The sequence below is a fragment of the Scomber scombrus genome, chromosome 21 (assembly GCF_963691925.1).
Source record: "Scomber scombrus chromosome 21, fScoSco1.1, whole genome shotgun sequence".
In the NCBI taxonomy this organism is placed as follows: domain Eukaryota; kingdom Metazoa; phylum Chordata; class Actinopteri; order Scombriformes; family Scombridae; genus Scomber; species Scomber scombrus.
In genome coordinates, this window is record NC_084990.1 from 25,109,534 (window position 1) to 25,131,651 (window position 22,118).

The following is a 22,118-nucleotide window of genomic DNA, read 5'->3' on the forward strand; positions in this document are numbered from 1 at the left end:
ATGACATCATGAGGACAACAGCTCCCATCAAACAGAAACTTTACTGATGTTAAATCTCCTAAAATCAGTGAAGTCTGAAGCAGCTTGTTGATTCAGCTCTTAGAGAATAAGTTCATCTGATCCTCTCTGTATGCTGATGATGTTCAACAAAAAACACTAATGTGTTCACAGCTGCTTTGAAAGAATGAATGAAAGTCTGCTGATTCTCTCCTTAAAGCTCCTGTCTGGTTAAAATGATTCAACTGATTGTTAACAGTCAACATCTTTACATGCAGTTAAATCAGATGTGATCCTGGTGAAGCTCTGAGTTCATCATGTAAAGCCCTGTTTATTATCATTATAGTGCTTATATGGCTTCACTTTTACTTTCCACTCCAACACAGTTGTTATGGTTGACTAATGTTAAAGAAGCCGGGAAGGAAACAGTTTACAGCTCCTTCATCACATTGTGACTCAGCTCTCTGTAGGTCGCTGGGTTGCTCCTGCTGCCTCATGACTTTTTATCAAACATGGAAACAAAGTCAGTGTGACGTCTCAGTTGGACTGAGCTTCACAGTCTGCTTCAGCTTACCTGTGACAGTGAGAGAGAGCAGACGGCTCTCAGAGGAGAAGTTATGAGAAAAAACATAGACGCCATAAACACAGCTGTAGTTTCCTTGGTGGGCGGGGTCTGCAGCAGGAAACAGGAAGTCAGCAGAGTGATTGACAGCTGGCTGGGTGTAGTTGTATGTTGTGTTGGAGGAGGTGAAGGTGAGCTGGAAGGAGCCTCCTGGGTACTGAGGCTGGACGGAGCAGCTGATGGTGAAGTTGGAGCCCTGGAGAACCTGAAACCCCTGCTGCTGGGCCCCGGAGACCCCGTCCATGGTAGAATACACAGAGATGATTGGCTGAAGCAGCAGGTCTGTAAATAAAGAGAGATGATTGGCTGAAGCAGCAGGTCTGTAAATACAGAGAGATGATGAATCTTTCTTCTTCTTTGAGAAGTTGAATGTTGCTGTCGTCCTGGATAAGTTTCCAGTTCAGTCCAATGGAAACCACCAACTATCACTGTGACAGAGGAAGGAAAATATAACTGTCAGAGATGATGTCACTGATGGACGTACCTGAGCAGGTGAGCTCCATGATGAATGAAGAGTAAACTGATGAAAATACACAGTCCCTCAGGTCAGATCCAAAATAAAGACAGTAAGGGTTGATCCTCCATACAGATCTGTCTGAGGTTTCATTTCTGGCTTCTGAAGAAACAGCAGAGCCACAGTCCAAATATTTACATATTATATCTGCTTCCTTCAGGGTCCAGTCATAATGCTCTACTGGTCTCCACTCTCCATGTTTCACCTCCAGTGTACCTGCACAGCGACTGGCTCCTCCCACCAACCTGACAGGATCTGAACAGAAACAAGAGAGTCATCAGTAAAAGAATAAAGTGAGTTTCATTAGAACAGAAATGAAGACAAATCAAAGCTGCAGCTCCTTCTAGCTTCTAGGTTCTTCTAGCTGAGTCTGATCTTCTACAGTCCAGGAGAGCAGACTCATTGCCTCCACACTGGAACTCTTTGGTCCACATTGGAGCCTCCACTTCTCCATAGAGCGCCCCCTGGAGGACTGAAGGAGCCCCACAGCCAAGCTCCCTACAGACCACCTCTGCATCCTGCTGGTCAAAGTCAGCTTCACACACTGAGGACCACGACTGCTCAGACTTCACCTCCAGTCTGCCTGAACACAGACTAGTCCCATTCACCAGCCTGACAGAGTCTGGAGAGAGAGAGGACCGTCCAGAATCACCAACATCAATGAAATGAGGTATGCACTTTTTTGTGCAAAGAAAGGCGTAGAATCCTGGCAGTTACCTCCATGCTCAGATTCTCTCAGGAAGCACTGTCTCAGAGCTAACTATCAAGGTGCTATCTGGAGAAGATGCCTCGAGAACAACCCTGAAGTTCCTTCCCCAGTTGAGCATGGGTGGTCTAGAGTGGACCAAGATGGTGACTTGCAGCTCTCCATAGACTGGTTCAATGTCTCCAATGGTCCACAAGCAGTACTTGAGTTTCTGTCCTGCTCATGCAAGAGGGACTGTGTCACTCCATCATGTCAGTGTGTTGCCAACAACTTGGCCTGCACTGACCTATGCCATGCAAGACAGTGCAAAAACCAGAAGGATGACTTTGCTGATGAGAAACAATCCTATTCCTCTGATGAGGATTCCGACGAGGAGTTTGATTAGTGTCGTGGCCTTGAATGATGCAATCGGTACGAAAATGTCATAAAATGTCATTGATCATGCCTAAAAGTCATGACCTTGACCTTTTTCAGTAATGGCAATGTCATAATTGGGTTTACCACACCTTAAAACATAGGAATCCATGTCTCATTTGTTATTTGTTATACCGTTTTTTAGATTTTCAGCTATGTCAGTGTTCTGCTTAATTTATAGGCATTATTTTCTCAAACGCCATGTCTGATATAACACTGAAAATCACCCCCTCCAAATCAGATAATATGGGTAAATGATACATTTTCTGAATCCTTAGGGTCATACCAGTATTTCAGTGTTTGGATTTTGTTTCTTTGATGCTCCCTGGTGCCACAGGATTAAAAGACAAAGATGACTTAGGCGGAAATGGCAGGAAAATGTGTGTGATTAAAAGTTTGAAGAGCTCCAGGGTTGGCTGTACTTATCCAAAATGTTCACAAAGGGATTTAAATCAAAGTCCAGAGTCTCCCCTTTAAAATGATACCAAACATAACAAAATAAAAAAAATATTCCAATATGTCCAATATAGATTTTCAGCTGTCAGTGTTCTGCTTGATTTATACGCATTATTTTTCTCAACCTTAGTTTACATTATGTGTGTTAACTCAAAACAGCTACTCTTGTCAGATGGCCATCATACATCATTGAAAAGCTGAGATTCCAGGCTTTCAGAAATGGTATGGTAGCCTTTGCCACTTTTTCTGTAACGGTTTCCATATTTTGAGGCCCTGGCTCACGGACTTTAAGTGGTGTAACCATCAAAACTTGAACCAAAGAAATTACACTTTCTTAAAAAATGCTCAAATTCTCAATAAAACACCATTTCAACTAGTTTGGCATGATCTTACATTATACACATGATGTGTCACAAAGTGCAAGCACCATTTAAGAGGCTATTTTGTTAAAATTGTGAAGAAGGCCTTATAACAGGAGATTGAGATCATAATAAAATAATATCATCTGAACCACCTGATCTCTTTATAATATAATAACATCATCTCTGAGCCAGAACCACTGAACTCATGATGGAGGACTGGAACCAGTTCCTCTCTCTTTCTGCCCACGCACATCTTTTAAAGATACATTATTCAAAATTCCTATTGTCCGATTAAACACACTGTAGGTGATTCAAATATCCAATATTTATCATTCTTTGTGGTTACACCATGGGACCTTTTCAGGAGCATTCAGTCTTACTTTTGGTAAAAACAAATGTTGCAAATGTCATTTTAAATGACACAAAACCAACAGAAACACAAAATATACATATTAATAAACCTGATGCTGCTTTTAAAACTATTTTTTAATACATTTTTGAATTTCTCATCTTGCCAACCCTTGTTTTTCACTGACCCGGCTATGGAAGCAATCATTCGAACACCCAAATAGGTGGTAGGAGGAGAACATCTGCACTCTGGACAGCGCCTAACTCCCATTCGCGCCTATATGGTTGATATGACCACCCTCACCTCAACCATCGCATGTACCAAGTGGCTGCTGAATAAGATTAACACCAACATAACTTGGGCAAGGATGAAGTTGAAACCCAGCAAGTTAAGGAGCATATCCATCATGCAAGGAAAATTCGTGAACATTACAGCATATTCTTACTGGCTGCAAAATCAGTCTCTCGCAAAGAGGCACAACAGTGTCCTGCAACAACTGGCCACTACCTTGGAGCGAAGGATATCCACCACCAATGCCCTCCCTCCCCCGACGTCCAGTTTCCCAAACACCATCTCCTTTGTGGAAGCTGGACAACTTCCTTGGAGACCCTCCTGGATGCCGTCCAGGACTGAAAAATGCAGGTTGACCTAGGCCAAAGGCTCTGACAGAGATAATCACAACTAACCTCAGACTGGATATGATCCGATGGTCAACCTCGCAGAAGTCCCTTCACATACTGGAGTTAACTGTCCTGTCGGAGGTTGCGGTTGATGAAGTGTGTGAACGCAAGAGATTGACATATACTGACTTAGCAGCAGAGGCAGAACAACGAGGCTGGCGGACCAAGGTCAACCCGGTAGAGGTTGGCTGTAGAGGGTTTATAGCCACCTCAACATCTAAGCTCCTGAAGAAGATGGCAAACAGTGAGGTCACTGTCAGAGGATGCAGAACGAAGTAGCAGCTGGATCTGGCTGAAAAGAAAGGATTCCGTCTGGGCTGCGAAATGACCAGCAAGAGGGGTGAAAGCTGAGGGGAGTGCACCTGGGATGCTAGGTGATGCTGTTGAGAACTCTGGAGGTGTTGTGAGTCTATCAACGAAACATCAATGGAGGGTGCCCACCTGACGACCCCAAGGAAGTGATTAGTAGCCCCTTCTCCACTCAAGATCTCAGAGTGCCAACTTATCTGAGGGATTGAAACACATGTACCTCCACCATGACCAGTCGCTTTTAGTTGTGCCCAGATCCAAGCTAAAGCTCAGGGGAGACCGGGCTTTTTCAGTTGATTTTATTATGTTTGATGTGCTGTTGTTGTTTTCATGTGTCTTGTAAGGCGCCTATAAATAAAATGCATTTTATATTCTTAATATTTTTATTGTTTTTTTTTTAAATTATTGTTATTATTATTATTATCATTGGAACTTTTTATCATATGGTTTGTTAATGTCCGCAGTATTGAAGCTAACTGTAAATGATGAGCGTTAATGGTTAGCTGGTATCGTGTGACTGGAAACCACCTCATGTACTGGTCACAGCACAATTACGCTCTTCCAGAGAATCAGTGCTATTATACATTTTTTTACTTTTTTCTTTTTCTTAGATTCTGCTTGTTTAGTTTTCTCCCCTTCAGGTTATATATTTATATGCATATCATACATGTACATAGTATACTGTATGTACACTCTTTGGTCACTTCATAAATGTACATATGTGTATTTGCTTAGTTATTTCTGTTGATACCATTTGGGATGACGGAGGAAGTCCATGATGGCCTTTGGACTCCTGTTTAGGAGCAAGTTTTTGTGTTCTTCTTTACTGTATATCATATATATGAGTATAATGTTGTTACTCCCTTCCTGTAAATTACAAACAAATGAATAAAAAAGGTGTAAAAGTGTTATTGATGCATTAGATTTATTAGCATGAAGCTGTAACATACAATAAATGAGGGATGAGTGAACATTCAGCAGAAACACAAGGAACAGCAAAACAAAGATAAAACATTTGATTTCACTCAATTTTGATTTTCTCAGTTTCTTTATCTCAAAAATCTCTTATTTTGAATATAGTAGTAATGCATTAAAGCTGAATAAGTAGTATATAGAATATAAGAGGCAGTGAAAGAAAAAGATATAAACTCATCAATCATCAATCATCCAGCGTTAGTGCTGGATGTAAATCAGAAGCTGCGGAATCAACCAACATGGACGTCATTCATCGCCATACTGGGCTGAAAAGACCAGAGAATGAGAGGAGGCAGGAAACCAAACATGATTTTCTGCTTCTGAGGGCTTGTGTGGCTCCTTGGAGGTCCTACTCTGCTCCTTAGGCTCTTTCCTCTTCAGCTGGACGAACTGGGATGATAATAATCCATCTCAGTGTTCTCCTGCGGTCCTGACGTCTAACTCCTGCTGACCTGGAGAGACATGACAACACAGATATAAGTGACTGTATCACTCCTCACTTCAGTTCATGATAAACAGACTGAGTGCTTCATTTCAACCAGTCCTCTAAACCATCAGCACAGGGGAAAAAGCAACTCAACACTTTTTTGGATTATTTGAATGGAGAGTAAGGGTTGAGAATATTGCCTACGTAGTACTTTAAAAGCAGGAGTCTCTCTATTATTAGGTAATCACGCCCCTCATTACTCTGTTCACAGTAGAATAATGGATGAAACTACAGCTAATCTGAATTAGACTCCTCCTGTTTTCCTCTGTCAGATTATTGCTTTCAGCAGTAGCAGCTCATGCTATCAGACCTCAGCTCAGACTACAGAGAACTGTAATTATTAACACTGGTCTGAGGTAGGGATGCCCCCTGAAACCTGCTTCTGAACTGGAACCAGTATTAACCAGTTAAAAACCTGAGGTATTTTTAAGCTCAGTTCTTTTATCAGTACTTGAAGAAAACAAGGTGTGAGATTATTGGATGGTAAAATCTGGTTTTGGGTTCTGCTTGTTTCCATGGAGATATTATTGAGTTCATATTGGGACACTGTTGTAAACATTGTTGTTGATGTCAGCAAACTCTGTATTTTTAACTCTAAAATATAAATACATTATAGTCCTGTTGTGGATTCATGACTTTCATTAATTATAATTTTAATATAGTAATAATTTAATAATAATATAAAGAGCTGATAAGAGTATTGATGAAGAACCAGATCAATAAGAGGTATTGATAAGAGTAGTAGTATTGATGAAATCCTAATGAAACTGATCCCTAGTGTGAAGTCAGTACATCTGATCATGGTTCTGACACTGAGCTGACAGAGAGCAGCAAACTGCTCTGTTTACACTGTGTTAATACAAATGATTAAACACCATATACATACAGTATATTGTAACTCTAAACTGCTACTACTGCTGCTTTCTCTTGTAGTGTGAATATCCTTAAAGGTGCAGATTGTCTCAGTTTGAATCAATGAGCCTCCAGGAACAAGCTAACTTCTCTACCCTTTAGGATGCTGTCGTCCTGGATAAGTTTACAGTTCAGTCCAATGGAAACCACCAACTATCACTGTGACAGAGGAAGGAAAATATTACTGTCAGAGATGATGTCACTGATGGACTTACCTGAGCAGGTGAGCTCCACAATGGAGGAAGAGGAACCTGAGGATACACAGTCCCTCAGGTCAGATCCAGACTGAAGACAGTCAGATATGATCCACCATACAGATCTGTCTGAGGCTTCATTTCTGCTTCTTATTGAAACAGCAGAGCCACAGTCCAAATATCTACATATTACATCTGCTTTCTTCAGGGTCCAGTCAGAGTCACTCATCACTGGTCTCCACTCTCCATGTTTCACCTCCAGTGTACCTGCACAGCGACTGGCTCCTCCCACCAACCTGACAGGATCTGAACAGAAACAAGAGAGTCATCAGTAAAAGAATAAAGTGAGTTTCATTAGAACAGAAACAAGAGAGTCATCAGTAAAAGAATAAAGTGAGTTTCATTAGAACAGAAATGAAGACAAATCAAAGCTGCAGCTCCTCTTCTACCTGAGCAGGTGAGTCCAACAGCTTTACCAGGTGAGCAGGTTCTTCTAGTTGAGTCTGATCTTCTACAGTCCAGGAGAGCAGACTCATGGCCTCCACACTGGAACTCTTTGGTCCACATTGGAGCCTCCACTTCTCCATAGAGCGCCCCCTGGAGGACTGAAGGAGCCCCACAGCCTAGCTCCCTACAGACCACCTCTGCATCCTGCTGGTCAAAGTCAGCTTCACACACTGAGGACCACGACTGCTCAGACTTCACCTCCAGTCTGCCTGAACACAGACTAGTCCCATTCACCAGCCTGGCAGAGTCTGGAGAGAGAGAGGACCATCATTAGTTTTGGGAATATTTAACTGCAACATTCATACCAATAAAGCTTTTTCTCAATTTGAAAGTAACAACTGATGAAGAGAGAGAGCACATTCATACCCTGACTCAAGTCTTTATCTACAGAAAATATGTTATGTTAGTTGTAGGATTTGAAAATGTCTTATTTAGAATGACCCAGTGGTGGACAGAAATGCATGGTATCAGAAAATAAAGAAGATGTAGAAGTTTAAAAGGAGGAGTCTCTCTGTTATTAGGTAGTCACGCCCCTCATAACTCTGTTCACAGTAGAATAATGGATGAAGCTACAGCTAATCTGAATTAGACTCCTCCTGTTTTCATGCAACTAACCCCTGAGGAACTCCACATATCATAGCTACTCGATCAGATTCATAACTTCCAACGGTCACATAATAACTCCACCGAAACACCATATACATACAGTATATTGTAACTGTTAACTGCTACTACTGCTGCTTTCTCTTGTAGTGTGAATATCCTTAAAGGTGCAGATTGTCTCAGTTTGAATCAATGAGCCTCCAGGAACAAGCTAACTTCTCTACCCTTTAGGATGCTGTCGTCCTGGATAAGTTTACAGTTCAGTCCAATGGAAACCACCAACTATCACTGTGACAGAGGAAGGAAAATATTACTGTCAGAGATGATGTCACTGATGGACTTACCTGAGCAGGTGATCTCCAAGATGGAGGAAGAGGAATCTGATGATACACAGTCCCTCAGTGCAGATCCAGACTGAACACAGTCAGAACTGATGCTCCATACAGATCTGTATGAGGCGCTTCTGCTTCTTGTTGAAACAGCAGAGCCACAGTCCATATATCTACATATTACGTCTGCTTCCTTCATGGTCCAGTCATAATGCTCTACTGGTCTCCACTCTCCATGTTTCATCTCCAGTGTACCTGCACAGCGACTGGCTCCTCCCACCAACCTGACAGGCTCTGAACAGAAACAAGAGAGTCATCAGTAAAAGAATAAAGTGAGTTTCATTAGAACAGAAACAAGAGAGTCATCAGTAAAAGAATAAAGTGAGTTTCATTAGAACAGAATCAAGAGAGTCATCAGTAAAAGAATAAAGTGAGTTTCATTAGAACAGAAACAAGAGAGTCATCAGTAAAAGAATAAAGTGAGTTTCATTAGAACAGAATCAAGAGAGTCATCAGTAAAAGAATAAAGTGAGTTTCATTAGAACAGAAACAAGAGAGTCATCAGTAAAAGAATAAAGTGAGTTTCATTAGAACAGAAACAAGAGAGTCATCAGTAAAAGAATAAAGTGAGTTTCATTAGAACAGAATCAAGAGAGTCATCAGTAAAAGAATAAAGTGAGTTTCATTAGAACAGAAACAAGAGAGTCATCAGTAAAAGAATAAAGTGAGTTTCATTAGAACAGAAATGAAGACAAATCAAAGCTGCAGCTCCTCTTCTACCTGAGCAGGTGAGTCCAACAGCTTTACCAGGTGAGCAGGTTCTTCTAGCTGAGTCTGATCTTCTACAGTCCAGGAGAGCAGACTCATTGCCTCCACACTGGAACTCTTTGGTCCACATTGGAGCCTCCACTTCTCCATAGAGCGCCCCCTGGAGGACTGAAGGAGCCCCACAGCCAAGCTCCCTACAGACCACCTCTGCATCCTGCTGGTCAAAGTCAGCTTCACACACTGAGGACCACGACTGCTCAGACTTCACCTCCAGTCTGCCTGAACACAGACTAGTCCCATTCACCAGCCTGACAGAGTCTGGAGAGAGAGAGGACCATCATTAGTTTTGGGAATATTTAACTGCAACATTCATACCAATAAAGCTTTTTTATTGGTATTGATAAAGAACCGGATCAATAAGAGGTATTGATAAGAGTAGTAGTATTGATAAAATCCTAATGAAACTGATCCCTAGTGTGAAGTCAGTACATCTGATCATGGTTCTGACACTGAGCTGACAGAGAGCAGCAAACTGCTCTGTTTACACTGTGTTAATACAAATGATTAAACACCATATACATACAGTATATTGTAACTCTAAACTGCTACTACTGCTGCTTTCTCTTGTAGTGTGAATATCCTTAAAGGTGCAGATTGTCTCAGTTTGAATCAATGAGCCTCCAGGAACAAGCTAACTTCTCTACCCTTTAGGATGCTGTCGTCCTGGATAAGTTTACAGTTCAGTCCAATGGAAACCACCAACTATCACTGTGACAGAGGAAGGACAATATTACTGTCAGAGATGATGTCACTGATGGACTTACCTGAGCAGGTGAGCTCCAAGATGGAGGAAGAGGAATGTGATGATACACAGTCCCTCAGCTCAGATCCAGAATGAAGTAAGTTAGAGCTGATCCACCATACAGATCTGTCTGAGGCTTCATTTCTGCTTCTTATTGAAACAGCAGAGCCACAGTCCAAATATCTACATATTACATCTGCTTTCTTCAGGGTCCAGTCAGAGTCACTCATCACTGGTCTCCACTCTCCATGTTTCACCTCCAGTGTACCTGCACAGCGACTGGCTCCTCCCACCAACCTGACAGGCTCTGAACAGAAACAAGAGAGTCATCAGTAAAAGAATAAAGTGAGTTTCATTAGAACAGAAACAAGAGAGTCATCAGTAAAAGAATAAAGTGAGTTTCATTAGAACAGAAATGAAGACAAATCAAAGCTCCAGCTCCTCTTCTACCTGAGCAGGTGAGTCCAACAGCTTTACCAGGTGAGCAGGTTCTTCTAGCTGAGTCTGATCTTCTACAGTCCAGGAGAGCAGACTCATTGCCTCCACACTGGAACTCTTTGGTCCACATTGGAGCCTCCACTTCTCCATAGAGCGCCCCCTGGAGGACTAAAGGAGCCCCACAGCCAAGATCCCTACAGACCACCTCTGCATCCTGCTGGTCAAAGTCAGCTTCACACACTGAGGACCACGACTGCTCAGACTTCACCTCCAGTCTGCCTGAACACAGACTAGTCCCATTCACCAGCCTGACAGAGTCTGGAGAGAGAGAGGACCATCATTAGTTTTGGGAATATTTAACTGCAACATTCATACCAATAAAGCTTTTTCTCAATTTGAAAGTAACAACTGATGAAGAGAGAGAGCACATTCATACCCTGACTCAAGTCTTTATCTAGAGAAAATATGTTATGTTAGTTGTAGGATTTGAAAATGTCTTATTTAGAATGACCCAGTGGTGGACAGAAATGCATGGTATCAGAAAATAAAGAAGATGTAGAAGTTTAAAAGGAGGAGTCTCTCTGTTATTAGGTAGTCACGCCCCTCATAACTCTGTTCACAGTAGAATAATGGATGAAGCTACAGCTAATCTGAATTAGACTCCTCCTGTTTTCATGCAACTAACCCCTGAGGAACTCCACATATCATAGCTACTCGATCAGATTCATAACTTCCAACGGTCACATAATAACTCCACCGAAACACCATATACATACAGTATATTGTAACTGTTAACTGCTACTACTGCTGCTTTCTCTTGTAGTGTGAATATCCTTAAAGGTGCAGATTGTCTCAGTTTGAATCAATGAGCCTCCAGGAACAAGCTAACTTCTCTACCCTTTAGGATGCTGTCGTCCTGGATAAGTTTACAGTTCAGTCCAATGGAAACCACCAACTATCACTGTGACAGAGGAAGGAGAATATTACTGTCAGAGATGATGTCACTGATGGACTTACCTGAGCAGGTGATTTCCATGATGAAGTCAGAGGAATCTGATGATACACAGTCCCTCAGTGCAGATCCAGACTGAACACAGTCAGAACTGATCCTCCATACCGATCTGTATGAGTATTCATTTCTGCTTCTTGTTGAAACAGCAGAGCCACAATCCAGGGATCTACATATTATATATGCTTCCTTCAGGGTCCAGCGAGAGGAACTAACTGGTCTCCACTCCCCATATTTCAGGTGCAGTGTACCTGCACAGCGACTGGCTCCTCCCACCAACCTGACAGGCTCTGAACAGAAACAAGAGAGTCATCAGTAAAAGAATAAAGTGAGTTTCATTAGAACAGAAACAAGAGAGTCATCAGTAAAAGAATAAAGTGAGTTTTATTAGAACAGAAACAAGAGAGTCATCAGTAAAAGAATAAAGTGAGTTTCATTAGAACAGAAACAAGAGAGTCATCAGTAAAAGAATAAAGTGAGTTTCATTAGAACAGAAATGAAGACAAATCAAAGCTGCAGCTCCTCTTCTACCTGAGCAGGTGAGTCCAACAGCTTTACCAGGTGAGCAGGTTCTTCTAGCTGAGTCTGATCTTCTACAGTCCAGGATAGCAGACTCATGGCCTCCACACTGGAACTCTTTGGTCCACATTGGAGCCTCCACTTCTCCATAGAGCGCCCCCTGGAGGACTGAAGGAGCCTCACAGCCAAGCTCCCTACAGACCACCTCTGCATCCTGCTGGTCAAAGTCAGCTTCACACACTGAGGACCACGACTGCTCAGACTTCACCTCCAGTCTGCCTGAACACCGACTAGTCCCATTCACCAGCCTGACAGAGTCTGGAGAGAGAGAGGACCATCATTAGTTTTGGGAATAATTAACTGCAACATTCATACCAATAAAGCTTTTTTATTGGTATTGATAAAGAACCGGATCAATAAGAGGTATTGATAAGAGTAGTGGTATTGATCAAATCCTAATGAAACTGATCCCTAGTGTGAAGTCAGTACATCTGATCATGGTTCTGACACTGAGCTGACAGAGAGCAGCAAACTGCTCTGTTTACACTGTGTTAATACAAATGATTAAACACCATATACATACAGTATATTGTAACTCTAAACTGCTACTACTGCTGCTTTCTCTTGTAGTGTGAATATCCTAAAAGGTGCAGATTGTCTCAGTTTGAATCAATGAGCCTCCAGGAACAAGCTAACTTCTCTACCCTTTAGGATGCTGTCGTCCTGGATAAGTTTACAGTTCAGTCCAATGGAAACCACCAACTATCACTGTGACAGAGGAAGGACAATATTACTGTCAGAGATGAAGTCACTGATGGACTTACCTGAGCAGGTGATCTCCACGATGGAGGACGATAAATATGATGATGATACACAGTCCCTCAGTGCAGATCCAAAATGAAGACAGTAAGATATGATCCTCCATACAGATCTGTCTGAGTCTACATTTCTGCTTCTTGTTGAAACAGCAGAGCCACAGTCCAAATATCTGCATATTATATCTGCTTCCTTCCGGGTCCAGAGAAAGGGACTCACTGATCTCCACTCTCCATGTTTCAGCTCCAGTGTACCTGCACAGCGACTGGCTCCTCCCACCAACCTGAACTCTGAACAGAAACAAGAGAGTCATCAGTAAAATAATAAAGTGAGTTAGTTTGAAAAGTGAATTTGAAAGTAATTAGTGCATTTTCTAATTTCCTGCTAACTACAAACAATAGTCTGGATTTAGAGCTCATCATAGCACAGATACTGCACTAATAAAAGTTACTAATGACCTTTTAACTTCATCAGACAATGGACTTCTCTCTGTCCTCGTCCCGTTAGATCTTAGTGCTGCCTTCAACACTATTGATCATCAAACCCTGTTACAGAGACTTGAACATTTAATTGGCATTAAAGGAACAGCATTAAACTGGTTTAAATCCTATTTATCTGATAGATTTCAGTTTGTAAATGTTAATGATAAATCCTCCATGCAAACAAAAGTTAGACATGGTGTTCCTCAGGGTTCAGTGCTTGGACCAATACTATTCTCCTTATATATGCTTCCTTTAGTTAATACTATTCTCCTTATATATGCTTCCTTTAGTTATACTATTCTCCTTATATATGCTTCCTTTAGTTATACTATTCTCCTTATATATGCTTCCTTTAGTTATACTATTCTCCTTATATATGCTTCCTTTAGTTAATACTATTCTCCTTATATATGCTTCCTTTAGTTATACTATTCTCCTTATATATGCTTCCTTTAGTTATACTATTCTCCTTATATATGCTTCCTTTAGTTAATACTATTCTCCTTATATATGCTTCCTTTAGTTAATACTATTCTCCTTATATATGCTTCCTTTAGTTAATACTATTCTCCTTATATATGCTTCCTTTAGTTATACTATTCTCCTTATATATGCTTCCTTTAGTTATACTATTCTCCTTATATATGTTTCCTTTAGTTATACTATTCTCCTTATATATGTTTCCTTTAGTTATACTATTCTCCTTATATATGTTTCCTTTAGTTAATACTATTCTCCTTATATATGCTTCCTTTAGTTATACTATTCTCCTTATATATGCTTCCTTTAGTTATACTATTCTCCTTATATATGTTTCCTTTAGTTATACTATTCTCCTTCCTTTAGGAAAAAACATTATTCGGAAACACTCAATAAATGTTCATTGTTATGCAGACGATACTCAATTATATCTATCAATAAGGCCTGATGAAATCAACCAGTTAACTAAACTACAAACATGCATTAAGGATATAAAGGCCTGGAAGACCTGCAATTTCCTGCTATTAAACTGAAATTAAGTTATTGTGCTTGGCCCTAAACACCTCAGAAACACATTATCTAATGATATTATTACTACTCTGGATGGCATTACTTTGGCCTCCAGCACCACTGTAAGGAACCTAGGAGTTATATTTGACCAGGATTTGTCCTTTAATTCCCATATAAAACTAATTTCAAGGACTGACTTTTTTCATCTGCGTAACATTTCAAAAATTAGACACATCTGTCTGAAAATGATGCTGAAAAACTAATCCATGCATTTGTTACTTCTAGGCTGGATTATTGTAATTCATTATTATCTGGCTGTCCTAATAAATCTCTAAAGACTTTAACTAATGGTTAAAGACTCTCCAGCTGGTCCAGAATGCAGCTGCACGAGTTCTGATAAAACTAGAAAGAGAGATCACATTACTCCTATTTTAGCTTCACTGCATCGACTTCCTGTAAAATCTAGAATAGAATTTAAAATCCTTCTCCTCACTTTTAAAGCTCTTAATGGTCAGGCTCCATCATATCTTAAAGAACCTCATGAACCTACTGGAACACTGCGCTCCCAGCTCATAGAACCTTATGAACCTAGAACGCTGCGCTCCCAGCTCATAGAACCTCATGAACCTACTAGAACACTGTGCTCCCAGCTCATAGAACCTCATGAACCTACTAGAACACTGCGCTCCCAGCTCATAGAACCTCATGAACTTACTAGAACACTGTGCTCCCAGCTCATAGAACCTCATGAACCTACTAGAACACTGCGCTCCCAGCTCATAGAACCTCATGAACCTACTAGAACACTGTGCTCCCAGCTCATAGAACCTCATGAACCTACTAGAACACTGTGCTCCCAGCTCATAGAACCTTATGAACCTACTAGAACACTGCGCTCCCAGCTCATAGAACCTCATGAACCTACTAGAACACTGCGCTCCCAGCTCATAGAACCTTATGAACCTACTAGAACACTGTGCTCCCAGCTCATAGAACCTTATGAACCTACTAGAACACTGTGCTCCCAGCTCATAGAACCTTATGAACCTACTAGAACACTGCTCTCCCAGCTCATAGAACCTTATGAACCTACTAGAACACTGTGCCCCCAGCTCATAGAACCTTATGAACCTACTAGAACACTGTGCTCCCAGCTCATAGAACCTTATGAACCTACTAGAACACTGTGCTCCCAGCTCATAGAACCTTATGAACCTACTAGAACACTGCGCTCCCAGCTCATAGAACCTTATGAACCTACTAGAACACTGTGCTCCCAGCTCATAGAACCTTATGAACCTACTAAAACACTGCGCTCTCAGCTCATAGAACCTTATGAACCTACTAGAACACTGTGCTCCCAGCTCATAGAACCTTATGAACCTACTAGAACACTTCACTCCCAGCTCATAGAACCTCATGAACCTACTAGAACACTGCGCTCCCAGCTCATAGAACCTCATGAACCTACTAGAACACTGCGCTCCCAGCTCATAGAACCTCATGAACCTACTAGAACACTGCGCTCCCAGCTCATAGTACCTCATGTACCTACTAGAACACTGCGCTCCCAGCTCATAGTACCTTATGTACCTACTGGAACACTGCGCTCCCAGCTCATAGAACCTTATGAACCTACTAGAACACTTCACTCCCAGCTCATAGAACCTCATGAACCTACTAGAACACTGCGCTCCCAGCTCATAGAACCTCATGAACCTACTAGAACACTGCGCTCCCAGCTCATAGAACCTCATGTACCTACTAGAACACTGCGCTCCCAGCTCATAGTACCTCATGTACCTACTAGAACACTGCGCTCCCAGCTCATAGTACCTTATGTACCTACTAGAAAACTTCACTCCCAGCTCATAGAACCTCATGAACCTACTAGAACACTGCGCTCCCAGCTCATAGAACCTCATGAACCTACTAGAACACTGCGCTCCCAGCTCATAGAACCTTATGGACCTACTAGAACACTGCGCTCCCAGCTCATAGAACCTTATGTACCTACTAGAACACTGCGCTCCCAGCATGCAGGCCTACTTGTGGTTCCTAGTATCTCTAAAAGTAGAACAGGAGGCAGAGCCTTCAGTTCTCAGGTTCCTCTCCTTTGGAACCATATCCCAGATTGGGTCGGGGGGGCAGACACCCTCTCTACGTTTAGGGTTCCAGCTCCTACTTTATGCTGCTATAGGCTGGGGGACTCCCATGATGCACTGCTCCTCTCTCTCTCTATCCATCATCTATATCCATTAACATTCGTGTACTATTAATGCATCAATAAGATAAACTTCTTCCCCGGAGTTGTCTCACAGGTAATCTGGACCTTCAATGTGCTTCTCTCTCTCCTCTCCTTCCTCTCCTTCCTCTCCTTCCTCTCTCTCTCTCTCCTCTCCTTCCTCTCTCTCTCTCTCCTCTCCTTCCTCTCTCTCCTCTCCTTCCTCTCTCTGGTTCTGAGTTTTTTCTCTCCACTGTCACCAAGTGCTGCTCATGTGTGAATGTTGGGTCTCTTTAAATTAAACTGAAGAGTTCGGTTTAGAACCTGCTCTATGTGGAAAGAGCTTTGAGATAACTTTGTTGTGATTTGGCGTTATACAAATAAAGATTGATTGATTGATTGATTGACTATAACCTGCTCCGGAGCAGGTAAGCCGTTCAGCATAAGTTACCATGGTGATTTACCAGTTAACATGGTGATTTACCAGTTACCATGGTGATTTACCCCGGTAAGAAGTGAACCAGCGTCGTAGGACGGAAAACCCAGAGTTAACCCTGAAGTTACCTCTATCTAAGTTAACATATTTTATGAGTTGTTAGTTTTGAGGGTATTTGGTCATGAACCCAAATAGATTGACTGTCCACCACTGATGGAGGTGTGAGTAACGTCCTCCAGCTCCTCCTGGAGGATCAGAGGTGTTCCCAGACCACATGACATACATTCTCTGTTTTTACCTGATTGGTGATCATCTTCAGCCTGGAGTCCTGGAGAGAAAATCAGACAATTAATATTAATATTGGTGCAGAGCTGTGAACTGAACAAACACTGTGAGGCTTTCCAGCAGCTCAGAGCTCATCTCAGTGAAAACACAGATTATTGAACTCACTCAGGAGTCATTTGACCAGTTTACCACTGACCTGCAAAGTGGATCACAATATAACTTTACATCTGTTTTACCAAATATGCCACAGACTGTTATAATATGTGAAAGTAACATGTTCAGTTTTCAGTAACTAGAAGACGGAGCTAAAAACCAAACCAGACAGTCTTATTGAGATTGAGATTTTTTTCCAGCAGAGACCTGAGAACAAGAAAAATTCAGACGTGGAAACATTGAAATCCAGGATGACAACAGTCAAATCGCTAAACTTGAAACCTCAAAACAGCAATGACTCACTAAGCCATTACACTGAAAATAAGATATTTCATTACTACTAATACATTTTTTGAATGCAGGATTTAGACTTAAATCATTTTACAAAGATGTTTTGAAATCTTTCACACATCCATCATTAAAGCAGAGTCCTGCCTGAGCTGCACACTAATTCTGTATAATTTGTTCAGTTTTGTTGTTCTGTGCTTATTGTTGTTGTTGTTTTTTTATTGACAATCAACTCTTAAATAGGTATGTTTAGGTATGTTAGTTACCCTTTTTCCTCCTCATGTATCTCCTCATCAGCCAGAAGACAAACAACACTGAAGCCACTAACTGCAGGTTAAAGGCTCAGTTCACTAAACTTTGACCAGATTTTGATATATTTGCCTTTTTTTTCATCATCGTCAGAATTCAGTCATGATGGACCATCAGTACGACACAGTCAGAATTTCTTCATGACTGGATGGGTTAAATGTGAGAAACAGTTTGTCAGAGAAACAGGAAGTGTCTCAAATACGTGTATTTGATAAGAAAAAAAATATTTCCCAACAGCCAGTCCTGTACATGACAAGAAATGCTCTGCCGTTGCCATGGTAACAGATGTGTAGTCTGTTAGTTGTCCTCAGATGCTAACCCTAACCCAGCCTGGACAACTTTACAGACCTCAGTTCTGATAAAGTAATTATAGTAGGTGACTTTAATATTCATGTAGACATAGATAATGATAGTTGATTTTTTTCATTATTAGATTCAATTTGCTTCTCCCAAAATGTGAATGAACCCACTCACTGTTGTTTGGTTCTTCAAAGCCTGGCAGATGGCTTTGTCTGGTCTGGGTAAAATCAAGCAGAACTCAAAATCCCATATTCCCCCTGGGGGATTCTCTTCCCTGATTGGCTGTGAGGCGCCTGACGTCACTTCCTGCCAATGACGTCACCCGAGTCGGACAAAAGCAAGCTGCACATCGTAAACGATGCTTTTTCACTAGTTATTGTGCCAGGAAAGACGCGGGAGACTTAAAGAAACACGTGTTTCTCCTTCCCCCTTCTTCCTCTGATCTGTTCATCTTTTTTATGTAGATATTTATTTTTGTCATCACAATTCAAGTTATTACAGTTTATATGCTGGCTTTTAGCTGTGGGGGGGGGGGGACCCATCCAATCAGAAGGCTTCCTTTTTTGCTGGATCATGCAGTGAATAGCAGTCACTGAATTTTGTTTGAAATGTGACTCATAAAAATGGAATAAATGAAACAGTTCTTGTTTCTGGCCCCCAGATCCTAGGATCTCCGCTGCCGAGCATTCATGTTTTTTGCTGGCGTTAATCTCTCCTCACTGACTCACTCACTGTCACAGACTACTGTTATAATCCACCTCTGTAAACAGTGCACAGCATGTGTTGGTCATATTCCTGCACTGTCTGCACACATGTGGGCAGCCACCCAAGACGACACAGAGCGAACACACCAAAAGAAAAACAAAGATCTGGCTTTTATCGCTTATTTGCACTTCATGTCTTCTTTTTAATAAAGTCACAGAGGTTGAAAGTAACAAGCCTGTTTGACAATGTAATGAGTAGAAAGTAATATTTGTGTTTAAATGTAGGGAGTAAAAGTAAAAAGTCACCCGAAAAATACAAGTACAAATACTTCCTCTGCCTTTAGCTCATTTGGTTTGACTTACTGATATTTGGGTTGTTTGCTCTGTGTTTTATCTTCTGTGTTCCTGCTCTCCTTCCAGCCCATTTCCCCTCCACACCTGTCCTGTATCAGTCCTCAGTGTCCCTCCAGTCTGTCCTTGTCTGCTCACCTGTTCCTCATCCACTTATTAGTAATTTTTCCACAGGAGATGCTAATTTTAATTAATGGATTCATTTATAATTCCCATGTATCTTTTATCTCCACTGACATCTGATGTTTTACACATCGTGATGTTTTCTGAAAAGCTGCCGTTGTTGACAGGAATAAAAGAGGTAAAAAACATTTGTATCCTTCACCCACCTGCCTTTTCTCTTAAGCCCAAGAGTAGCATTTAAACTGTTAACCACCTGATGTGTCTGCAGTTTATTTGCATAGATCACTACATCAATGCACTTCACATGCTGTTAAGCAATCAGAGCGTCAGTGTGGTTTATGTGGCTGCTGTGTAGCTACGTATGAGTCTGAATTTGTTCAACTTTCTTCTAAATGTTCGTAAGTCAGTTTTTCTGGAACAAGATGGTCCACTGGAAATATAATGTGTGCCTCCACTACAGCTTCCATGTTAACACATCAGTTATTAAACTGTGAAAAGAAGCGATGTGAAACTATCAGGACTGAACTGAAGATATTTCACTACTTTTTACTGATAAAGTTTTCCTTCAGTGAACTTTTGACTTAAATTCAGTATTTTATCAAAGAGGTTTTGAGTCTTTCACACATCCATCATTAAAGCAGAGTCCTACCTGAGCTGCACAGCAACACCAACACCATCAGCAGGTGATCCATGACCAGGTAGACCGTCTGTCTCTGTCTGTCTGACGGACTCGATAGCTCTCCTCTGCTGATCACATGATCTGTTTCCTCTTTTTATCTCACGTGAGCAAGATTTTACTCTGATAAGCAGTTTGACAGAGTAACAGGAAGTAACACGACAATAAACATGTTGCCATGGTAACAAATATGTTCTCTGTAATCTCAGATGCTTTCTGTCACAGAAAAACCTCATAACTTCATTTAGTTCATTTTAAACAGTTGTTTGTTGTTTAGGAAGATTTGAGTTGTTATTATTAAAAACTAAAAGTGTGTGATTTAAAACAGGAAGCTGACAAACCACAAACACCCTTCTGTTTTCTCACTTCACTCTTTTTTGACCCTCTTCCCGTTCTCAGTCCGAGCTTGCTGATTATCAGCATTTTCTTTTGCTCTGCTACTTCAGAGTAAAACTGAAATATGAAAGTTTACCACAGTTCACACAGAAAAATATAAATAAATAAATGTAGAAATACTGAAATCGCCTAAACATAAGATTATTTTGGAAAATAAATCTTTGACATTATTTAGTTATTTAGTTCTCTTTCATTACCAAAATGAAAAGAAAGAAAAAACCCCTCTGTGAGACCATTTACTGTGAATGTGTGTCAGACACTCTACACACATGATGCCAACTTACTGTCATACATTACGCAGCATACATGAGTTAAGCCCTTCTGAACATTAACGACATTTTTAATTATAAAGCAATTCCATTGAAATGTATTAAACTTTCATTTAATAGAAAAATCAATAGATATGCCATCAAAATCTGTAAAATAAATCAATCAATCAACATCAATATATATATATATTTATATTTCACATACCCAAGGAGCTTGGAGAGTGACTCCAGTTTTAAATGTCTGGGGGTAAACATCACTGAGATTAATGCAATATTTGGATCCTACTTTCATCCATGGAGGGCCTGCGCCTGCCATAGGGTTGACTTTCATCATCATCATAACTGATGATCAGCACAATGTAAACATAACATCAATGTAACACTTTTTCTCACATTAAGTAATATTCTCATACCAACATTTGTGTTTATGAAAGGAGAAAGTATAATGACAGTTCTTCAGATACACATTTATCTGTGATCGCTGTAATTACTGATACAATAGAGGTTTTCTTTAGGTAATTTATACTGATTGTGTTTAAACCACTGATTTTACACTAATTTTCTTTTTCACACATTTCTCTTTCAATTGGTGTTGTTTCAGACACACAGAAGGAACTCAGGAATGTGCCATGTGTCTATACTTTAAGGCTGGTGAAGTGTCTTTTAATTAATGACTGTGTGACTCTGATCTGATGATAGAAAAGAGAGTGAGTCGGAGTGTCTCTCCGATAAGTTCTGACGTCTGAAGGAGACACCAAAATCTGTCTTATGTTACTTTTATGTAGTTATTGTCACTTTTGGGGTTTCATCTTGGAATGTTAATGGATCTGTGTTTGTCCCAGAGAAAACCAGTCAGTCTCTATATCACACGTGGTCCAGTTTACTATCTGAGGGTCAAAGGTGACTCTGACCAGATGATGTTCTGACCTACTAAATGAATAACTCAGTACATACCTGTTCTTCAAGGTGTTGCCCTGCTATTATAAATTTGTGTTGATGGGTTTATTAATTTTCATAATGAATGATTGCTAATAGCCAAACCTTTAACCAAGGCCCAACAAATGGTGCCCCGTGTGATGCAGAATATTATTGGCAATTATTCATAACTGTGCAATACTCATTTGATGAAGTCTGTGATGGCCTTTGGACTCCTGGGTAGCAGCAGGTTTGGGTCGGAGTGTGTGAGGGTTTTCTTCTTTGAGGGTTAATGGAAGGGAAACTCGGGGTAATGGTTATTATTCCACTTTGCTGTATGTGATATGACTATAATAATGTTACTCCCTTCCTCTAAATTACAAACCAATTAATACAAAACTGATCACACAAAAGTGTTGTATTGTTTGTTGTAATTGTATATTGTATTA

General features: G+C 40.8%; 1 protein-coding gene across 1 annotated transcript; it reads right to left on the minus strand.

Annotated features, from left to right (window-relative positions):
• Positions 1-521: 521 nt before the first annotated feature.
• On the minus strand, positions 522-20,142 carry LOC134003180 (scavenger receptor cysteine-rich type 1 protein M130-like). Its single transcript, XM_062442306.1, is given in 14 exon segments — positions 522-732; positions 817-901; positions 6,999-7,283; positions 7,427-7,803; positions 8,312-8,330; positions 8,420-8,710; positions 9,197-9,502; positions 10,009-10,293; positions 10,437-10,742; positions 11,442-11,723; positions 11,965-12,270; positions 12,777-13,058; positions 17,199-17,228; positions 20,063-20,142. Coding segments are annotated over 14 exon segments (3,108 nt in total). The 5' UTR covers positions 20,106-20,142.
• Positions 20,143-22,118: the final 1,976 nt, after the last annotated feature.